At 39.8% G+C, this 19521-nt stretch overlaps 1 protein-coding gene across 2 annotated transcripts in view; it reads left to right on the forward strand.

The window, feature by feature from the left end:
- Positions 1 to 12463, forward strand: part of NFATC3 (nuclear factor of activated T cells 3) — a 63686-nt gene extending 51223 nt beyond the window's left edge. The window contains exons 10-11 of one of the 2 annotated variants that reach the window (XM_059857138.1): positions 1082 to 1183; positions 8991 to 12463. In XM_059857138.1, coding sequence (XP_059713121.1) covers positions 1082 to 1183; positions 8991 to 9115 — 227 coding nt within the window. In that variant the 3' untranslated portion in view covers positions 9116 to 12463. The remainder of the gene's footprint in view (positions 1 to 1081; positions 1184 to 8990) is intronic. The other variant, XM_059857139.1, reaches the window with a different exon arrangement.
- Positions 12464 to 19521: the final 7058 nt, after the last annotated feature.

Consider the following 19521-nt stretch of genomic DNA (forward strand, 5'->3'; position numbering starts at 1 on the left):
CTTTCCACTTCCCATTTAAACATGTGTAACTTTACACTGTGAACAATTAAGCATAAGAAGTCACCCAAAGAGGTAATTTGAGCTGCTTGAATTTCAGAAGGAAGTAAGAGTAGATTCCTTTGTTCTCTCAGGAGTCATCCCTAAGGAGGGCTTAGATACCATGCTGGCAAAACAAGTGTGTGCCTCTATCCAGAAAGGTACTCTAGCCTGGTCCAGAGTAATTTTCTTAATTGTGTTAAAGCCTAGTTGACTAAATTTGCAACCCTGTCTTGGGCAGGGAACAAAACCAAATCCAAGCTCTGTTGTAAGCTCTGCCTAGCCACTGATCACAACTGAATAAACATAGACTTGTTGGTTAAAATGATGAATGCACTATTTGACATTGATGCTCTAGGAAAAGCAGTTCCATGAAATGCAGCTCTGCACTACCTGCAGGGTTTCTCACGTGGCTCAAATCTGAGGGAGCCACCTGTGCCAAGATAACACTTGGTGTTCTGCCCCTCGGGCTGTGGTGCCCCACTGCAGAGCTGTGCCTTGGGCAGGCTGTGCAGTGGGACAGCAAGGGGAGCCAGCAGCTGTGAGCAGCAGCAGCTCCCTGTGCTTGGAGGAGAGGGAAAATGGCACAACAGGTTTTGTTCACTAGGACTCCTTTGCCTACCCTGGAGTTGCTGTCAAGTGCCACAAGTACTTCTAATTTGACCGCAGTAAGTAAAGCATATAAAAAAAACGGAAGGAGGAATGTTCTAAACACAAATGCTAAAATCAGATTTAAGTAGTGTGTATTCATGATGATGCAACTATGCAGACATCCAAAAAAATTACCATTACCTTTATGGCTCTGGCTGCTAAATGAAAGTAAATATACAAGTAACTATACAAGATAAGTGATACTGTTTTTAATAGGCACTCTGATAACTTATGAATAGTTACTTATGTCACATACGCAGTGTTTGTGAATGAAACGGGGTATTTAAATTTAGTGCTATTAAAAGAAAAATGAAAATCACTTCCGGGTTGAGTGAACTGTAACTTCTTGGTTTAGTCCAGTCAGTAGTTATGTCTGTCTTCTTCTCTGACACAGACAGTTTTATCTCTGACCTGGAATACCAGCCATCAGGTTCAACAGAGAAATGGACTCAACATTCAGCACTCATGTCCAACTCCTTTGTGGAAAATCTAGAGGGTGAGTCTGCTTACTGAAATGCTTCAATGTTTGAAATTGGAGCACAAAGGAAAGGGGAAAGTGTTTTAAGAGCTGCAAGTGAAAAGCACTGTGTAATACTGAAGTATTGATGTAACCAGACACCTGTGTATTCTGAAATAGTTGGAAATTTAGCATTTGTGAACCAGGTGTACACTCATTCAGTAAAAACCTCCACTCAGAGAGTACCGAGCTGCCACAGAACTTCCTGAGTGCTGTAGGATCTAGTAAAATAGCAGAGGAGGATATGAAAATCTTAAGGCAAATATGGGCAAGGTAGAAGAGTGGCCAGATAGGTTAACTGAGAAATTTGGGATGTTTCTCTTCTTCAAAAAGATGAAGCAATGTCAATTTAGATAGATGGAATACAGTGGCATGCACCTCCAGTCAGAGTATTAGGAATATAGGTTCATAACTAGATTTAGAGTTGAATGTGCACTATAATTGGGTAAGAATATCTGGATTTATTATTTCAGCTTCTTTATTTCACATACAAGCAAGATAATTAGGCCCTATGACTCTTCTAAATACTAATGATATTAGAAGTTGTTGCATGGTCAATTGGTCTTGTTTGTGTTTAGACTTTAATGGTTTTCACTTTATTACAAAGATGCCTAAAATGCCAAAGAACTATACTGTCCTTTTTCTCACAATACATGCACATATACATTTTAAAGACTTAAAACATTTTCTACTTTCTCCATAGATTTGTAAAGGGTAATAACTGTAAATGTACAGTAGATTTGGTAACAGTGAAATAACCAATCTCTTCATGAAACTTTCACACAATTACTGTGTAGACTGATCCTAAGTTTGTTTATGAAACTGAAATAAACCATACTGGTCTTTTGCCCAGCTTTCAAGAAACTTAATTCTGCTTTCCTTACCTATCAAATTGTTATTAGTAAGGTAAGTGGCTCCTACTTGGAATGGCAAAGCCAGGGAAAGGACTGTGCACCAAGCTGACATTCCTGTGTCTTGAAACAGCAAATCAATTAATAAAATAAGAGTTATAACTTATATTATTTCAGTGTTCTGCACTATATCCTGTGCAATTCAGAATCTGGTAGGTTCAGAATAATTGTTGAAGAGCAAGAGTTCTTGAAAAATAGAAATTCAGGCTAATAATAAAATAACCCTCAAACACCAGTATCCCCAACTGAAAAATAACACATAGGGTGGTAAACCCCAAATTTAGGCCTGTGAAATGTATGCTGACAGGTCCCTTTTATAAAGGGCACAGAAACAGAAACACATTTACACACAAGTGTTAGCATTTGACAAATGCAATTGAGAAACATGGCTTTTTAAAAAATGAAAATAATGGGTATTTTATGTATTTGGCTCAATGTAGTGTGATATTAATACAGGATAGGATACAGAGGAAAGTAAGATGGTTTTGTACCTTGAAGAATGCTCAGTGTCAAATCAGACAAGTTAACTGTATCCACTGCCAGTACAGAATTCTTACAGAGCCAATTTTCAGGCTTAAATTAGGAAGAACACAGCTTCTAAATTATGCTGCTGAAGAGGAGAGCAACTGTGACTGTAGTGTGCTGCAGGAGATCAGAGCATCTACAAAGGCAGGAAATAACTAATGGAATACTTGAGTCATCCTTTGTAGCAGGGGTAAGTGAGGTGACTGCTACAGGGAGTACCAAAACATGAGGAGAACCCACATGAGGAAATAGCTCTTTATTTGGTTGAAAGGAGTGTACAAAAACTTCTTGAAAAAATTAAATTTTGTTTTGTAGCAGTTTCAGCATCACCGGCTATGACAAACTCGAAAAGACAAACTGTAGAAAACATCAAGCTTATGAAAATATAATGGGTGGTCAAAAGGGTCACATAGTTGCAAGCAGTCTGCAGATTATTTATGAAGGTTCATAAGTGTGCAGTTACTCTGCTGTGAGAGACTACAAGCTGCTTCCACATTATGAAGTGAAATGGGACCAACAGATGACTATTCAGTTATTCAGTTAAAATTAGGTAAGTGATGTTAGAAAGTTTTGTGTATTGATGTTGGCAATTGAGGAACTAGAGATTCTCATGCCCAGAGTCCTTTGAAAAAAGAGACATGTTGCAGGACCTGCCTCAATGTAAGGTGTCAGTAAAAAGTTTTCAGAGCAGTGACAATGACAATTGTCCTCAAGTAATGACATGCCAGACAGCAGCTCTGGAAGAGCAAGCAACAGTTAACTGTAAAGTAGAACCTGGTGTGGAGCCTGGGTGAATGTGACACTGCTGCTGCTCTGCTATTCAGAAGGGTGAAAATCAAAAACTGTCTAGAAACCTCTACAGCAAGAGCTTGTGATTAAAGGAAACCAGGTAGTTAAAGTGGAAGTTAGAGTAAGGTAAAGAATCAAACCTGCACTCATCAATACAGTGCTACCTATTCTCCTTTAAAGCTGTCTTGAGTTTAAAATGAGAACTATGAGAACTTGCTCAGTAGTGGTAAAAGTAGTCTTGAAAGGATGAATAAAGGCTAGGGATGTCTGGGGAACAGCAGAGAATAAGAAAATGCTCCTCCTTAGATCTATTTTGTGGCCACATTTTGTCCCTGATGCCACAAAGGAATTAGTTGAATGCCTGTTGTTGGATCTGCTAGAACTCTGCAGCCAGAAAAAGGAATGAGGAGAAAATGCCAAATATAATAAAATGAGTGGGGGGCACAGAAAAGGTGATGGAAAATAATTCCTGGGAAGGAAACCAGTAAGTGACCACCAAGTGGTCAATCCTGGGGCACATCTAAAAAGCATTGCTATTGCTATAGGGAGTTAAGCTTTGCAATCTGCTGTCACAGAATTTTGCACGGACCTTAAAAGATCCAGAGAGAAAAATCCAAGTGGGAACATTTGGCACAAAAGATACTGTCTCTAACTCAGGAGTTCCCTGGGAAAAACACCTTTTGGAGGCTGGTGGAACACCCTGGGGAAGCATTGATGTATCTTGCACACATCTCTGCTCTTGCCCATTGCAGTGGTCTGTAATCCAAACTGGTTTGCCTGAAGTTCTCCATAGAGGTTTTCAAGAAGTATTTTTGGCTTTTAGGAAAACCTAAAATATTTGGTAACTGCCAATAAAGATACTTGCTTGTCCTGTAGAAAGTAGATTAGTGGCTTCCTGCAAGGAAAAAGAGGTTGCATTATTCCCTGGAAGGCCTGTAGGTTCATGAATTTCCTTTTCTTATATTCTTATTAAAAATATATATACTTAGATATTCTTCTGTTTTCCTTTGTGCTCCAGTACAAAATATTTGTCTTTTAGCACAACCAGAGGGGAAATTAGATACAGAGCAATTCAGAAGCATGTTAGTTTTTGCTTGGCATTTGATTAAGGAAGATAATGCCTTTACTTTTGATATTAGAACTTCAAACACCTTAAAAACACCTTAAGAGAACTTGTTATTCTAAATTCGTAGTTGGGGAGGGTTAATTTATCCAAAACATCCAGGAATTTATTATTAGAAGCCCCAGCTTCTAATGCTGATGTCTTGCTTCGTAGCACAAGAGCTCTGTTCTGTTCAAATCTGTGAACATGGATCACTTTCTGTAGGTGGAATTTCTCCAGAGGGGTTGGTCAGTGCTGGAACAGCTGAAGGGATCAGCACCCATAGCTCTGGGTGTCACTCACTGCTCAAATGGCTGAGCTGTTCAACCTAACTTTAGGTCTTAAAACTCTGGATGGCAAATTGCAAAGTTTGAAGAGCTCATCCTGAGCAGCCTGGCTGTCAGGCTGTGGCTTTGTCAGCTGTCCAGTGCAAGCCTTCAGTGCCCAGAGGCAAAGCCCTCAGCCTCAGGGGCAGGGGAGGCCTTGGTGCTCCAGCTGCTGCCCCTTGTGCAGTGAGCAGGGACTGGAAACAGGCAATCAGAGCACAATGGGAAATAAAAACCATGGGAAGAACCCAGTAAAACAGAGTAAGTAGTTGCTCTTATTTTACAGCAGATCCAAAACTCAGAGCTACTTTTACTCTGTTCTACTCATATTGATGTTAGGATGCTGCTTCATATTTTACAATTTTTAATTTTGTAGGCTGGAGCCTCTATCTGACATTTGGTACTTTCTCAGTGCAGTATGTTGCTCCTTTTTCAATGCAGCACAGAGAGGGAAAGGCTTTGCAATGCAGTATTGCAGTATCACCAGTATTGACCAGGCCAGTCTAATCTGTTTGTAGCAGATTTTCTCCTCACCAATCTAACTTCTGTTCTGCACCATCTATTTTTAACTGTTAGTATAAATTTTCCAGCCAGCTTATGTTCTAGATAAATACTAAGGGAGGAAAAGGTGAAACTGTTGCAAATAAAGTAACAGCTGAAATTCTGAAATCTGGGAAAACTGCTGAAGAGGTCAATTACATAGTCAGAGAAAAGTTTTTAAAATAATTTCTATTTCACAGCCCAATATTAAAAAAAAGGAGGAAAAAAATATTTTAAAAACCTGCTGTATCACATTTTGATCTGTGCCATATCTGACAAGTTTTCAAAGTGCAGTTATCACTGTTGTATGGAGGAATGTGCCACGTGTGTACACAGGGTAGTGTGTGCACCCCTTTCTCTCTTCATCTGCTCCAGTTGTCATTTCAGGATTATTGACCTGGACTGTTAGCACAGAAAACACTTTGTGACATTTTTGATGTCATCCACTCAGTTGACACTGATCATCCAGAATGATTTTAGGTATCAGTAGGTACCAGATGATTACTGACCTCTGGATTTCTCTTTTAGTCCTTCAAACAAAAAGGAAAATGTTGTATGGTTTCGCCCTCAGCCTTGTACATTTTTATGCAGGATTTTATCTCTTACTGACTACATGATTTACATTTGAAACCGCTTTAATTTATACCATTCCCCATCAGAAAGACAAGTTCTGATAATGCTGCTATTAAATGGATATTATATGTGCCATGAAAGATTAGAGACTGATCTGAGCTGCTGCCTTTTGCAAGTTCTCCTTTCTTTGAAGCCTTTATTTTTATCCTCATCTGTAACTCATCTAACCAGGCTCCCCCCAGTCCATTTGTTGGGTACAGAGCTCCAGACAGCTGAAATGGACATTCCTGGAAAGTACAGAATAGGAAGATGTGTTAGTTGGGAGGCCAAGGTCTGTGAAAAAATGCCTTGGTCAGACACAGCAGAAAAAGCATTTTCAGCCTTTTCTTGAGGCCTGCAAGGTGCTCTGGCAGAACACTGATTTTCATACTTCTTTTGAAGAAAGCACACTTGAATAGTGGTTGGTTTTATAAATTAGCAATTCGTGCAAAGTCACTGGGACAAGTAAGGTTCCTCCACTAGAATTCTTTGTTGGAATGAAGACATGGTTCTGCATTTGCCTAAGAAATGGTAGATGTTTCTAATGGAGATCCATGTAAACCATGTAAACAGATAAATCTGTATTCACCACATGCTAAAAGTATTGCAAAAAAACCCACTGAGCTAAAAATAGCTTCTTATAAACAAATCAGCGATTATTTATTTAGAACAAAGCAACACAAACTAACCTGTAGCTTTAATAGTGTACATAATGACTTCTGCAGAAGTTTGGCAAATAAAAGCCCATGTGACCAGCTATTGTCTTCAGTGTAATGTGTTCTAGGGAGAATGCAGTGCCAATGGCTACGTGGTGTTCAGTTAAACACCTCTGCCTGTGGGAACTACAAAACATTGCAGGACAGACTAGTTTGTGCTGATGGTGCTAGTACAGATACAGATCAGCCATCAAAACTTAAAGGAAGTAACTAATAATGTCAAAATACTGAACTTCAAAATGTTATTTATAATGTTTTTATTGTAGCACTCATGAAAGTTTTAGGAGTACTGAACAGCTGGGACACTGGAATTGCACAAAGTTACTGTTCAGTTGATAAGAGCTGCTGGAGCTCCTTAGAGCAAGCTAATGAATGCCCTGACAGAAGCTGATGGAGCACAGTTCTTATGAATAAGCATCTGTCATTTGTTTAAAAAATAAAAAGTTGTGGGGTTTTTTAGCAGTTGTTTACTTATGTATTGTGTTGGACTAATAAAAATACTTGGGAAAGTGCCCTATCTGCAGTCACCCAGTTTCCAGTGTTGTGCAGTTAAGTTCATTGAATGACAGGTTTTTTTGAAGCCAGATGAACTGCACATCTTGTAATGCTTGAGGGAATTGGCTTTTCCACGGTGTGTGTGACCTGTTAGAACCCTTGGGTTCAATACCATGGGTGTAACAAGCTGTCCTTGGACTCCTGAGGAGAAAACCATTGCAGGGATGGATAACAAACACCTCCTCCCTTACACACAGGGCTGTGCAGGAGGTGGTTTTAATGCTTTTCTGAGTGACACAACCTCTTTCAGAGCTGAATTTTCTAAGTTACATGGACTTCAGCATATTCACAATATCAGTACATTTTCTTTCAGAACCACTTATGGATCCTACTGCCACGAAGGGCAATGCTCAGGCTGTTCAGTGCTATAAGCACAATTTGCACCACCTGTAGATTGGTTTTGTTATGCTTCTACCAGACAGGAATAGTTGGTAGAAAAGTAAATCCTGCTATGGAAAATTAAGGAAGCCTTAAGAAAGGTGTGGTGAAGTGCATCAATACTGTTCTGTAAAATTAGCCAATGGAGAACAAAGTAGCAAAAGCCTGGGTTCCAAATCTGTTAAGATGTTCAATAGAAGCAATTTATTAGCAGAACAAAATGTTCTAAGCATAAAAATGGTCCTTAGTCAACAAAAGGATCCATTAAATACCTGTTTATAGAAGGTCCAAGCAAACTCATGCAATGATTAAGAAAAAGCCTCTATAATTCAGCCTATTCAAAGTCTTGCTGAGAAAGAGATGATATAACCTACTGCCCACTCAATAATGGGAATCAACAGGACTCACTGCTTCTGACAATGAAATAATAATTTAGACTGTGGTTATGGTCCAATATTTTTCTAAAATTTGTCATTATTATTTAATGTGATATTTTTCATGTCCATGTAGAATGTTATTCAGTTTTCTTTGATAACATTACCAAGGTCCATTTTTGTAAAGTAGATGTTTCTATCACTGCTTTTGCACTTAGCCTTTAAAATTATAATTTTTATCATCTTCCAACCTCAGTTGTCCTGCATTTAATTACATAGGATTTAGAGTAGAACTTCAAGATTGTAATTTCTTAATAACCTAGGTTAACTTTGTCACATTCATGAAGGTGTCTCTCACTTTTAAGTAGTACGAGTTGATTAAACTTTGCTGAAGTTGACACACATGGATACACAAACTGGCCTGTATATTAGTCCATCCTGAATCTTCACTGTAGAGAAATTGATATAATTTAGTTACTGTGGTTTCAGAAATGCAAGTATACAGAAAACTGGCCCAATTAATAGGTATGTAGTGTTTAAAAAGAATATTCTCTTACCCTGAATCCAAGTTCTTAGGAAGTTCTGTAAGTGGCCTGAAAGAGGAGTTGCTAGAGTTATTTGTTGTGCTTGTCACACTCTTGAACAGAAGGAGTTCTGTGGGGAAATCTTGATAAACCTGACCTGTGCTGTGCCTTTCCACTACCTGTGTGTCATGAATGCTCATGTGCTTATTTTCTTCAAGGGGCTTAGGGATTCTCCTGCATGGATTATGGCAGGACGTTTTTTCCCCCTTGCTTAACTGTGGCTGAAGCCAGGCTCCTCATTCATCTCCTGTTATGTAACAGCATCAAGGCTTAGCTCTGAAAGTATTTATTTTAAAAGGGTTATGCTGATGAGTTCTGCCTTTTGGAAAGCATAAAACCTGTCAATTTTTAATATTGCTTCTTTTTTTTTATAGTGAATGAGATCATAGGAAGAGATATGTCACAGATCTCAGTGTCACATGGAACAACAGTGGCCAGCCAGCCTGCACATACGTGTCCTGGATCTCTGGAGACGAGAATATCTGATGGAATGCAGTAATGGATAAGCTAACGACTCAACATCCATGCAAACGTCACAGTTTCTCTGAATATTTCTTCATCCTCTTCCTCTTTAGACTTACTGTGCTTCCAACTCTGTGGCCTTTATGAACTGGAACAGTGGATCCTTGCAAAGCCCTTTTAGTGGGTTACATTTTTGATGTAGAGACAGAGCATTTTAATTATAGTTCCTCAGATGCTGTAAAGAGACTTCTTAAAATGGACACACAGAATCTACACCAGATATTTTAACTGTTTTAAAGTTACAAACAAGCTTTGCTTTTTGCATTTAAATAGAATACTTTTATATTTTAAGTGCTTCAGATGTGTGGAGGTGTTAGTTTGCTCTTATAATATTCACAGTCCTGAACGTGGAAGATTTAATGCACATCTTCAGTGTGCTGCTTGCCCTTAGAGGTAGTATAGTTTGTAACTGATGATTTGTAACACCTTTTGGTCATTTTGGAAAGCCTTTAAAGCTTCTGTTGTTTCATTTTTTTTCTTAATAAGATCTTCCAGTGGCAAAACATACCTGTCATCTGAAGCCAATGCCACGGAAGCCATTGTGTATATGAATACTGTAGTGTTTTCTTTCTTAGATTCATAGGAAGCAAAGCCAAATGTAGATCTGCACTTGTTTATAAACTGAAGATGTTACTTGATAGGCTGCAAAAAGACCATTCCATCATGAAAGTGTTGGGATAGAAATTACATTCCAAAATTTAACTTTTATAACTTTGTGGATAATCTTCCTGATCTTTATTAGCACAGGCTCCTTCTTGAAATAGCTTTTTTCTTAGCAAGTTACATTTGTAATCAAATTTGAGCAGTAGGATTTTAGATTAAAGAACAGCAACATCAAAGCCATGTTAGATACAAGAGAAAATGTAATGTTTGCTGAGGATCTAAATATTCCCATTATCCCTGCAGAATATGATTTTGAAATCACCAATTCAGTGGCATTCAAGTTTTCAATGCAATAGATCATTTGATCACGTCTGTATCTTTTATACGCTGTACGCCCGACCATGCCACTTGGAACTCCTAAGGAGATGACAGTTACAGTTCCTTAAATTCAGGCTGTTTGTAAATGTCAGTTTGCTAAAAAGTAATTTACTGTGAATTAGTGGTTAGGCAGTACCATGTGTCCATGTTTAATTCCAAAAGTGTGAAGCAGGAGCTACCAAAGAAATACACAAGATTCATCAGCAGTAAACTCCGTGCTGTGCTCTGAGGATGCATCTCCCTTATCCCCATAATCTGATGAGTTTGAAACAATCTGTTTACATCATTACTGAAAAATCTCTGGCCTTTCCAGTTAGACCCTGTGGAGAGGATCTGACACTGCCTGTGGAGGCCACAACCATTTCCCTCCCCTAGGAATCACTCATTTACAGAGCTTCCTCCATGGAACACGCAGGGTATACCAGTCATGGCAAAGGAAGGTCAGCAGTACATGGAACCTCAGAACATCCGAGGTGTTCCTTTTAGTTGCTCATTTGGGTGAGCCATGACACTCTAACAAAAATTAAGAGTGAATTAACACAAAGAATTAGAAAATTGGAAAGTATGTTTGCATTGGATCCAGTTCAGACAAGTGTAGCCATTTTAGCAGTTAACACATGGGGAGCACATGCCCCTTGTAGACTTCAGATGAATGAAAGGGTCTGACAGTGGAGAGCAGTGCTGAGTTACAACACCTGGGAGAGCAAACACAGCTTCTGCTGTTGTTGCATTTTAGCAAACAGTGGTGGGGAAAACTTTCCATTGGGCCTTTTGCAGGCAGAACCTTATATCTGGAGTGAAATCAGTGCCCAAGCAATACCATAGCTGTAATCCCATCTCTGTAATAGCTGAATCATGAACTTTTAAAGACCATATTAAGTGGGTAAAATTGTAATTTTATAATGTATTTCCTTTTAAGAGTGCAGGCTGAGGCTACTAACTTGATGTATCATAATTATTTCAAACAACTTAATACAAGGCCACTATGTACCTGCTGGCAATCTTAAGCATCCTTTTTGTGAATGTACTGTTGAGTGGTGCAAGTCTTGACATTTGCAGGAAATAATTGGCAGGGCTGGAATCTGGAAAGTGTGATATTGTAATTGTCCCTCAGCAATGGTGCTTTACTCTGTCCTCTACTCATGTAAGTTAAAGATCCTAGAAAGAACTCACATGCTCAGAAATACATCTACTTCTGTTTTTAACACCTTCAAAACAAACCAAACCACACAATGCTGTAAACCATGTCATTGTCTCAGAGCGTGTGCTGGTGGCAAGGCACGTTCCAGTTTTCATTCATGTATTGGGTCTTTTGCATTAACCATTGTTTGTAGGAGAATTCTGACTGAAAAGCTTTTCATACTGTATGGGATTTATGCTCCTTTATCCTGCTGGTACAGACTCTCCTTGCAAGTTCTCCAAGTAGCTGGAATTCACACTGTACCTAAAATATAGGAGCCCAAACAATCCGGAGTTGCTATGCACTAAATTTTCTGATGCCTTTTAATACCTTGATGCCTGTAGACATAGAAATGCTTTCCTATTTAAAAATGAAATTTAAAAAAATATAGCTTTGGATACTAAAGCAGTTTTGTATTTGCCTTGTAAAAGCTTCAATACAAGGGTCTTAATTTTATTTTAGCTTGTGTGATAACGTAGATAAAGACTGTTAATCTTGTATAATTTTAGTGGTATAAAAAGCACATGATCTCTATTGGACTATGCAAATTTAATTAAACAACAGAACCCGGCAACTGTTAATATTTTGTTGGCATCCACTTCCTTGTCCTTAAGTCTGTCTTCTCCCTGAGTACTTTCCCAAAAATTTTTAATAATTTAGATTATCCTGAAGGAAAGCCTTAATGATGAGGTAGCTTTTCTATAAGGAGGGTCAAAGATCAATGTTTGGGGAAAAAAAAAGGGGGTAGTATATTAATCCAGGGGGACAGGGGTGAGTTCTGAAATTACCATAAACTAGGAATCTGAATTTCTGTAGTAAAACTTACCTGTTATCAGGGGAACTGCCACCCTTTTTAAACCAAAGAATGAAAAAATGGTTTTGTTCTGATACAAAGCTTTGAAACTCTATTTTTGATACTCATAATGGATGTCATTCCTTGAGGTTCAGAAATCGTTCAAATTGAAGTTTTATATTTAAAAATGTGGGACAATAAAGATTAAGTTCTAGATGTTTACAGAGCCTTGTATTGTAATTTCATGTACATTTTGTATTTTAAACATTTTTGTAAGTTATGATTGCAGTGCTAATTGCAGAAATAAAGGGAAAAACTTGCATTTAGGCTCTTAAATCATAGTGTTCAAATAAATAAAAATAATGCAAATACATTGTCATTTATTTGAAATGCAGACCCAGATGTAGTGGGAAGAAACTCCATTTGTGATGCAGTGGTAACCAACTGTGCCAACCTGGGACAGGGGAAGTGAGGAACATTGGATGTTCCTCTTGGAAGAGTGATCTGACAGAAAGACTGGGGCTCAGATTAGAGCCAGCAACAGGGAACCTCCACCTGCCTAAGTGATTAGGAGTGCTGGCAGAGTACCAGCCTGCACAATACTGCTGCTCCCCTATTTGCAAGTGTCATTGTTTCAATTAGACAATCACAAGATTCTTTTGAAAGATTTTTCCAGAAATTATTATTTAAGAGAGTTCATCATAAAAAAGTAATTCCCATTCCTGGAAGGATATTATCGTAGGCAAGATGTAGTTAAACATTTTCTGAAATAAATGTGAAATTCCAACAAAGTTTGTATTGCCAAATCCTGGCTGACCAGGCAGCACCGAGGAAGTCCCTGTGGGTACAGTCAGGCCTGACAATGTGTATCTCATCTCAGTGATCTTGGTGCTACTGAAAAGGCCTTTATCTCTCTTGCAGTTTCCTGCCGGGCCCTTTCCTTACCCGTGGAATCCCAGTGAGGTGTGGGGGCTGTTCCAAACCGACCACGGAGGCAAAAGCTGCGGCCTTTGGCTGCCATGCTCACCTGCCGGCAGGGAGCAGGAGCCGGGATCGCGGCTCGCGTTGTCGGGAGCAGCACGGCCAGGCTGGGATTAGCGTCGCTCAGAGCGCCTGTCCCGGCCCATTCCCTTCAGCTGCGTTTGGCTATAAATACACCAGAAAGGGGATGCTCGAGTGCCACCAGCCGAATGCACGGTAAATATAGCCGAGCTTTAGTAAAAATAGCCCCGGCAGTCTGAAAGCTGTTCACATGTTCTGTAGGGTGATTACCCAGGGTATAATTAGCACACACCGGCAGCAGCAATAAGCCATTGACTGCGTCTCCTTTGCCGTCAGTTCAAGTCGCCTTTCAGATGCAAATTGGCTGGAGGCTGCTCTGCTCGGGTGATGGGGTGGGACAGGAGAGGATCTGCAGTCGCGCCAGGGCGGGTAGAGCTCAGCACTGACACACGCACGGCTCTTGCTGCAGAGACGCGGCTTTATTCCAGGCAGGGTGAAAACTTCGCTTCTACCTTGCAAAACACTGGTTTGGTGTCTCAGATAATCAGAGAAAAGGAATGTCCTGTTAAAGTCCGTTCCTTTAGAAGAGTAACCAGACCTTAGCTCGCTTGGGACCCAAACCCCAAGGAAATGCTGGCAGAAATCAAGGCCTTTTAATTCTCATATTGTAGCCAGTATTTCCTTACAATATTCCACAGTACAGACTTGTGCTGTCTTCTTCCTGCGGCCTTTTTCTGGACCTCACTCTCTCCCTGACTCAAAATACCACTGTATGTTCTGAATCTACCATGTGCTCCACTGGACTGAATAAGGTGAGGATTGAGCTGTTTTGTCCCTACCTTTTTTCTTTGCCCCTTGGCTTCAATTCATTTACAATAACAGTATTCAGGAACTAGCCACTGCTCTAGTGAGTGAAGTATTAAGATATGTAGAAGGCCATGGAACAGAAAAAAGGATTTTCAAGATATTTAAATTCATGCATAGTTTTCCATACAGTCTTCTCTGGTAAAGGAAGTAACTCAGAACCTGGTAAAAGGATAATTTTTATCACTCAGTCATTCTTAACAAAGAAAGATCATTGTCATTTGCAGAGATCCTCTAAAAAATTATTTTACACTAACCTACTGTTACTTTTGTTAACACCTGCTACATGCAAAAGAAAACAGAAGGAAAAAAAAACCCAGTTTAAGATACAGAAGCAGTAGAAAAGGAATATTTACTCTGCAAAGAGTTGGATGTTCCCTAGATCTTGTTTTTGAAAAGATTGATCCACTAGAAAAGTCAGGCTATACAAGTTCTCAAGCTGCAAATGTAAAGTTTTCATTTCATTTGTGGTTTTTATTACTGGAAACTGAAAAATAAATACTTACCTCTTCCTTCCTGTCATTGCTGTGACACCTGCTGGTGAGACCTGGAAGAATGTTTCTAGTCTGTGCTTGTTCTTTTCTGTAATTTTTGATCAAAGAAAAGTGATGCACCTAAAAAGGACTTGATATGAAAATACTGCTTGGGAATGCAGTGCTGGATAACCAGTGGTATCATATGAAATAAGCTGAAGGAAAAGGGAGCAACTACTCTACCAGGTTCTTCTGACAGTGGAATGATAAATGACTGATGGCTTAGAAAGGTCCTTTCTTGTAATAAAAAGCAGGAAAGACAAGAAAGCCGAATGTTGAAAATCCTGATGGTTGGGAAGGCAAATATTTTCTAGAACACAGGCAATTATAAAAAACAATAACCACCCTCCATATTAACAACTGCAGCATCTCTCAATAAACACCTCCACACATTAACAACTGCAGGTTCTGGAATCAAAGACAAAAGTTCCTAAATTCAGCTCCTCCACACACCCAAGGTTCTGGCTGTAACTCCAACAGCAAGGATTTAGGCTGGCATAGAGCATTTTTTAGGACAAGGTATGAAAGCTCAGGGTTGCCTTCCTAAATTTACTACAGCTTGGTACAGAAGGTGTGATGGATTCTTCTCTGCCAAGGAGGTACAAGTACTGTAACAAACACAAGGCACAGAATAGCTGAGTGCTGTCCTACATGCATCATAATTTTTTTTTTCTCACAGCAATAAGAGGATCTGTTTGTAAATATTCCAAGAACTCCCTGGTGTATCCACCAGCCAAGTCATTCTTGCAATGTGTTGGAAAAGGACAAGACAAGCTTCTAGCAGTCAATATGTCACTGTTTTCAAGTAGGAAATTCTCTAAGTATGATGCAAGAACAGATTTTTCCAGTCTTCTGTCATTTGAAGAAGTGCCTTCTGAGCTGCTGCCTAGCCTGTCCAAAGCACTGGTTTTCTATGATTTGATGAATTAAGGTTTACTTTCAAGGTTTGCCGTTTTAAGAATTGCATCATAATAAAGGTGCAACAACCATTTACAGGTCAGAAACAGCTGCAGTTGGCAGCAGATGTGCAGATTTCCAGTTTAACTGCCATTGGTTCAACTTTACCCTGTGTGTTTTCTAGGCCGGGTCTCCACGTGGAAAGGTTGCTCAGGACATTAATCCTCACACCTGCCTGTCACAGCAGCTCCTGCTCAGGTCTGTGCTGTGTGATCAGCTCCTGCTGCAATTGTTTCTGCCTCCAGCTGCACTGACCAGCACACACAGTTTTGCCAGTACATGCATTTCTGCATTTCCATGTTCCCACCATTTCTTCCCTTACAGGGAATAAAAATTGGCTAATAAAATCTGCAACAGAAAGCAACTATGAGAGGTCAAGGATAACTTTATTCAAGTAACAGCAAATACCACCCTGTGACATTTGCCTGGCTGTAGTCACAGTAGCTGGAGGAGGAGTATAAGCCATCAAGCCAATAGGACAAATAAGGCAATACTCAAACTGAATTAAGTGCTACTATGGGATTATTTTTTTCTAAGGATATGAAAAAAGAAGCTATGCCAAGAATGTCATCATTGCCATCTGACCTCACCACTGACAGAAGTTCTAATGGAAAAGCTGCACAAACAATGGAGGATAATAAGCAATCCAACACTGACCAGATCCAGGCAGAATGACATCGTGGCTTGGAGAGGCACAGCCATACATTTTGTGGCTGTCAGCAGAGTTTGCTGAGAGACTCAAATGTTGCTGGCCCAAACATAAACCCTTTGGAACTAATCCAGCTGTTAAAATGACACTGGAGACCAATAAGTTTTCCTTAGCTAGAAAGAGGAATACAAAACATAAAAAAGACAAAGAAAAGGGGGAAAAGAAAAAAGAGAAAATATTTCGGTTACCAAGCAGGTCTGTCTCCAATTACAGGCTTCCACTCCTGTGAAAGGCTGACCTCAACTACTTCATAACAGAAAGCAGGAAAATCTCCCACAAAGTTCTTCTTAGATTTACTTTTTAAATAGCAGTAAAGCTGCAAAAATCATTTTTAGATAAGCAACAGTTAAACATATCACTGGCCAAGCAGGGCATGTTCTAATGTAAATTGTTCCATTTTTTGTGCCATTTGTGCCCTCCTGCCAAGACCACCCCCACAGAGACTCTGCCTTCATGACTTTGTATCATTTTCACATATAGTACACTAAGCTCAATATTTTTTCCAATGGCACATGAACTCTTAGCAGGTCAAACACCATCTGGACCAGATGAGTAAAATGGAATTCTATCAGTTATGACAAAAAAAAAAAATCCTGTTTGGTTGGAAGGACATGACCTAAAACCAGACCAATTCTGAGTGACATTAAATATTATATTTAAACAGCAACTCAGTCTTTAATAACCGAAGTAGAAAAAATTTAGAAAGAAATTAAATGTTGTCTTTACTCTCAGCTTGTAAGATAGCTTTCAAGCTACCTGGTGTTTCTTTCATACAAATACACTCAGCTGGCTTCACTGAAGGCCATTCTGCAGACTGTAGAGGTGTGCTACAGATGAGCCCAGCAAGCAGAATCAGCACTGGCTCCATGCAATGTAAAATATCCTCAAGGGGTGGAGTTAACAAAAAAGAAATCAGATTGCTGAGATTCAAGGAGCTCAGTTGTTCAGTTCTGAAAATGTCCCCCAAGCTCTCAAATTTGTTTAAACAAGTGTCAAACCTTCATTCAGTGTAACTGGCACTCTCCCAGTCACATAGATACCATCAGGATCCTGCTCTCAACAGCAAAAAGATTTTTAAGGATTACTTTTTTTTTTTTTAAGGCAAATTTCAGCTTGGGCATGGGGCCAGGGGTGTTATAAAATTTAATTCACAAAGAGATCCTATGCAATTCTAATTGCCCCCAAGAAAAGTCGTGGTAAGAAAAGCTGACACAGCACAGTTCTCTTGGGCCTCTTTTTCTGGCAAAACATGTGGGTGCTCACAAAACACACACCTGAATCCAGGTTAGACTTTGTGAGCTCCCCAAAGGCACAGACGTTTCAGGCTTAAAGCCAAAAGCTAATGGCAAAGCAGTTGTAGCTTTCTATTTACAACTGAAAAGGAGGTTTAAAATCACATGCAGTTTGAATTATTTCTCTCCATTTGTGTATTTTGAGTCACTTTACTCTCAGTAGGACTCCCACAAAACAAACATAAGCAAGCAGGAATAGGAGATGAAATCTCACATGCAGAAAGGTCACTGAGGGGAACAGCTTTGGTCTGCCTGCACAGAACCAGCCAGGGCCCACCAGGAGGGTCACAGCCTCTGCAGGGTTCCCTGTACCGAACTCAGGTCCCTGCTGCTTCTGCCTCCAGTCCTTGACAGGACCACCTCACAGCCGGAGGAGGCTGACCAAGATACAATGAATCCAACTGAAAAGCAAAGCCTGAATTCCTGGTAGGGCCGCTCATGCTTCATCTCAGGGCTGGCCACAGATGAGGTCAGGGGAGATTTGTTTCTAGAACAAGTGGTTGGAAATCCATTCCCCCTGAGTGGTGCTCGGTAGTGCCAGGTCTCTCTCAAGAGCCAGCAGTAAGGTGACAGAGCCACAGCGCTGCTTTCAGCACACAGACTGACACAGGGCCACAGTGGAACAGCAACGGGCAGCATCTATGGAAGGAAGAGAATTCCACCCCTCATTGAGGCAAAACACCTAAGCAATTTAGTGAAAGAACTCTTGCTTAATGGCTGGAAAGGTTTACATGGTTTTAGAAGGGAAACAGCCTATATTGTAACTAAAAGGGTGGCCCAACTCTCCTACTCAAAAAAAAAAAAAAAAAATAAAAAGAGGAGGATCTGGAAGAAAGGGGGTAGCAGGTGTGATTAAACCTGGATAAATCTTCTAGAAGACTTGAAAGGGAATAACGGCTGTAAAAAGTAAAGATACCCCACCAAAAATGTGCAAGACACAAAAGCTAAAACCTTTAGTAAGGTTATCAGAAGGGGAAAGAGCAAAGCTGATTACTGCACAAAGAGAAAGCTTTCTCACACAGTGTAAATGCAACTAGACTAAACATGGCACTGGTTGCTTATCTGTTTCTATGCCTATATGTTTTTTTAAAAAACAAAACAACCTGATTGCTCTGAGCATTATGATTAATCACAGATCCACAATCAAAATCACACTTAACTCATGCTAGTTAAAGTAATCTGGGTAACTGCAAGGCATTCCTTATCCTCACACATGGTGAATGTAAAAACTGAGACCTGAGGACGTTTTAGCAAGTGACCCCGCCACCCAGGACTTCTTCCACTCAGTTGAAATACCAACAGAGCAGGTTCCCCATTCAAAAGGCACAGCTGCAGGAAGAGTTGCAGCACATATGCCACAGAAGCACATACAATTCCTAGCAGCTGTGGGCCGTACTGGAGGCTCCCTGCTGGGCATTCAGGTTTTGAAACTCCAAGGCTCACACAGGGCAGAGCATCACAGCACTGAACAACCTTCGGTAAAATAAACAGGTACTAGGATACTAATAACTCAGTATCACTGTAGCATAGACGATTTGTGCTACTATTTTGTTTTAACCCACTTTCTGTCATGAGGTACTTCAAATATATGCCAAAAAAAACCGTGCTAGTCACCAAAAAGACAGCTTCCACTCAGCTGGAATGCAGCAAGTGTTTAATATTTATAATAAAAGGTAAAGATTTAAGAAATATCATGGCCAGCTGAAATAAAGGTGAGTTTCAAGCAGGTATTATGTAATCATTCTGGGTTTGTGCAGGCTACTAAGGTAAATGTTTTCTTAAGCAATTATCATTTGAATTCTGAGTTATTTTCCACTATGTCCCACTGAGATAACATAAAATCTCTGTTAAGTACTGTGATCTCCAGTTCCCAGAACTCAATATATGTTTTGGTTGACATTTCAGGTCACACATAGAAAGCATTTTAGAGTCTTATTGGTTACAAAGTGCACCTTTCAGTCCCGGTCTTTACAAACATATTGATCATGAGCTGTTCCATCACAACCTTTCCCATAACTCAAACTTTCAACAATTCCCAGCTTTATCAGCAATTTCCCTCCCTACTCCCAGAA

Source organism: Haemorhous mexicanus, chromosome 12 (genome assembly GCF_027477595.1).
Source record: "Haemorhous mexicanus isolate bHaeMex1 chromosome 12, bHaeMex1.pri, whole genome shotgun sequence".
In the NCBI taxonomy this organism is placed as follows: Eukaryota; Metazoa; Chordata; class Aves; order Passeriformes; family Fringillidae; genus Haemorhous; species Haemorhous mexicanus.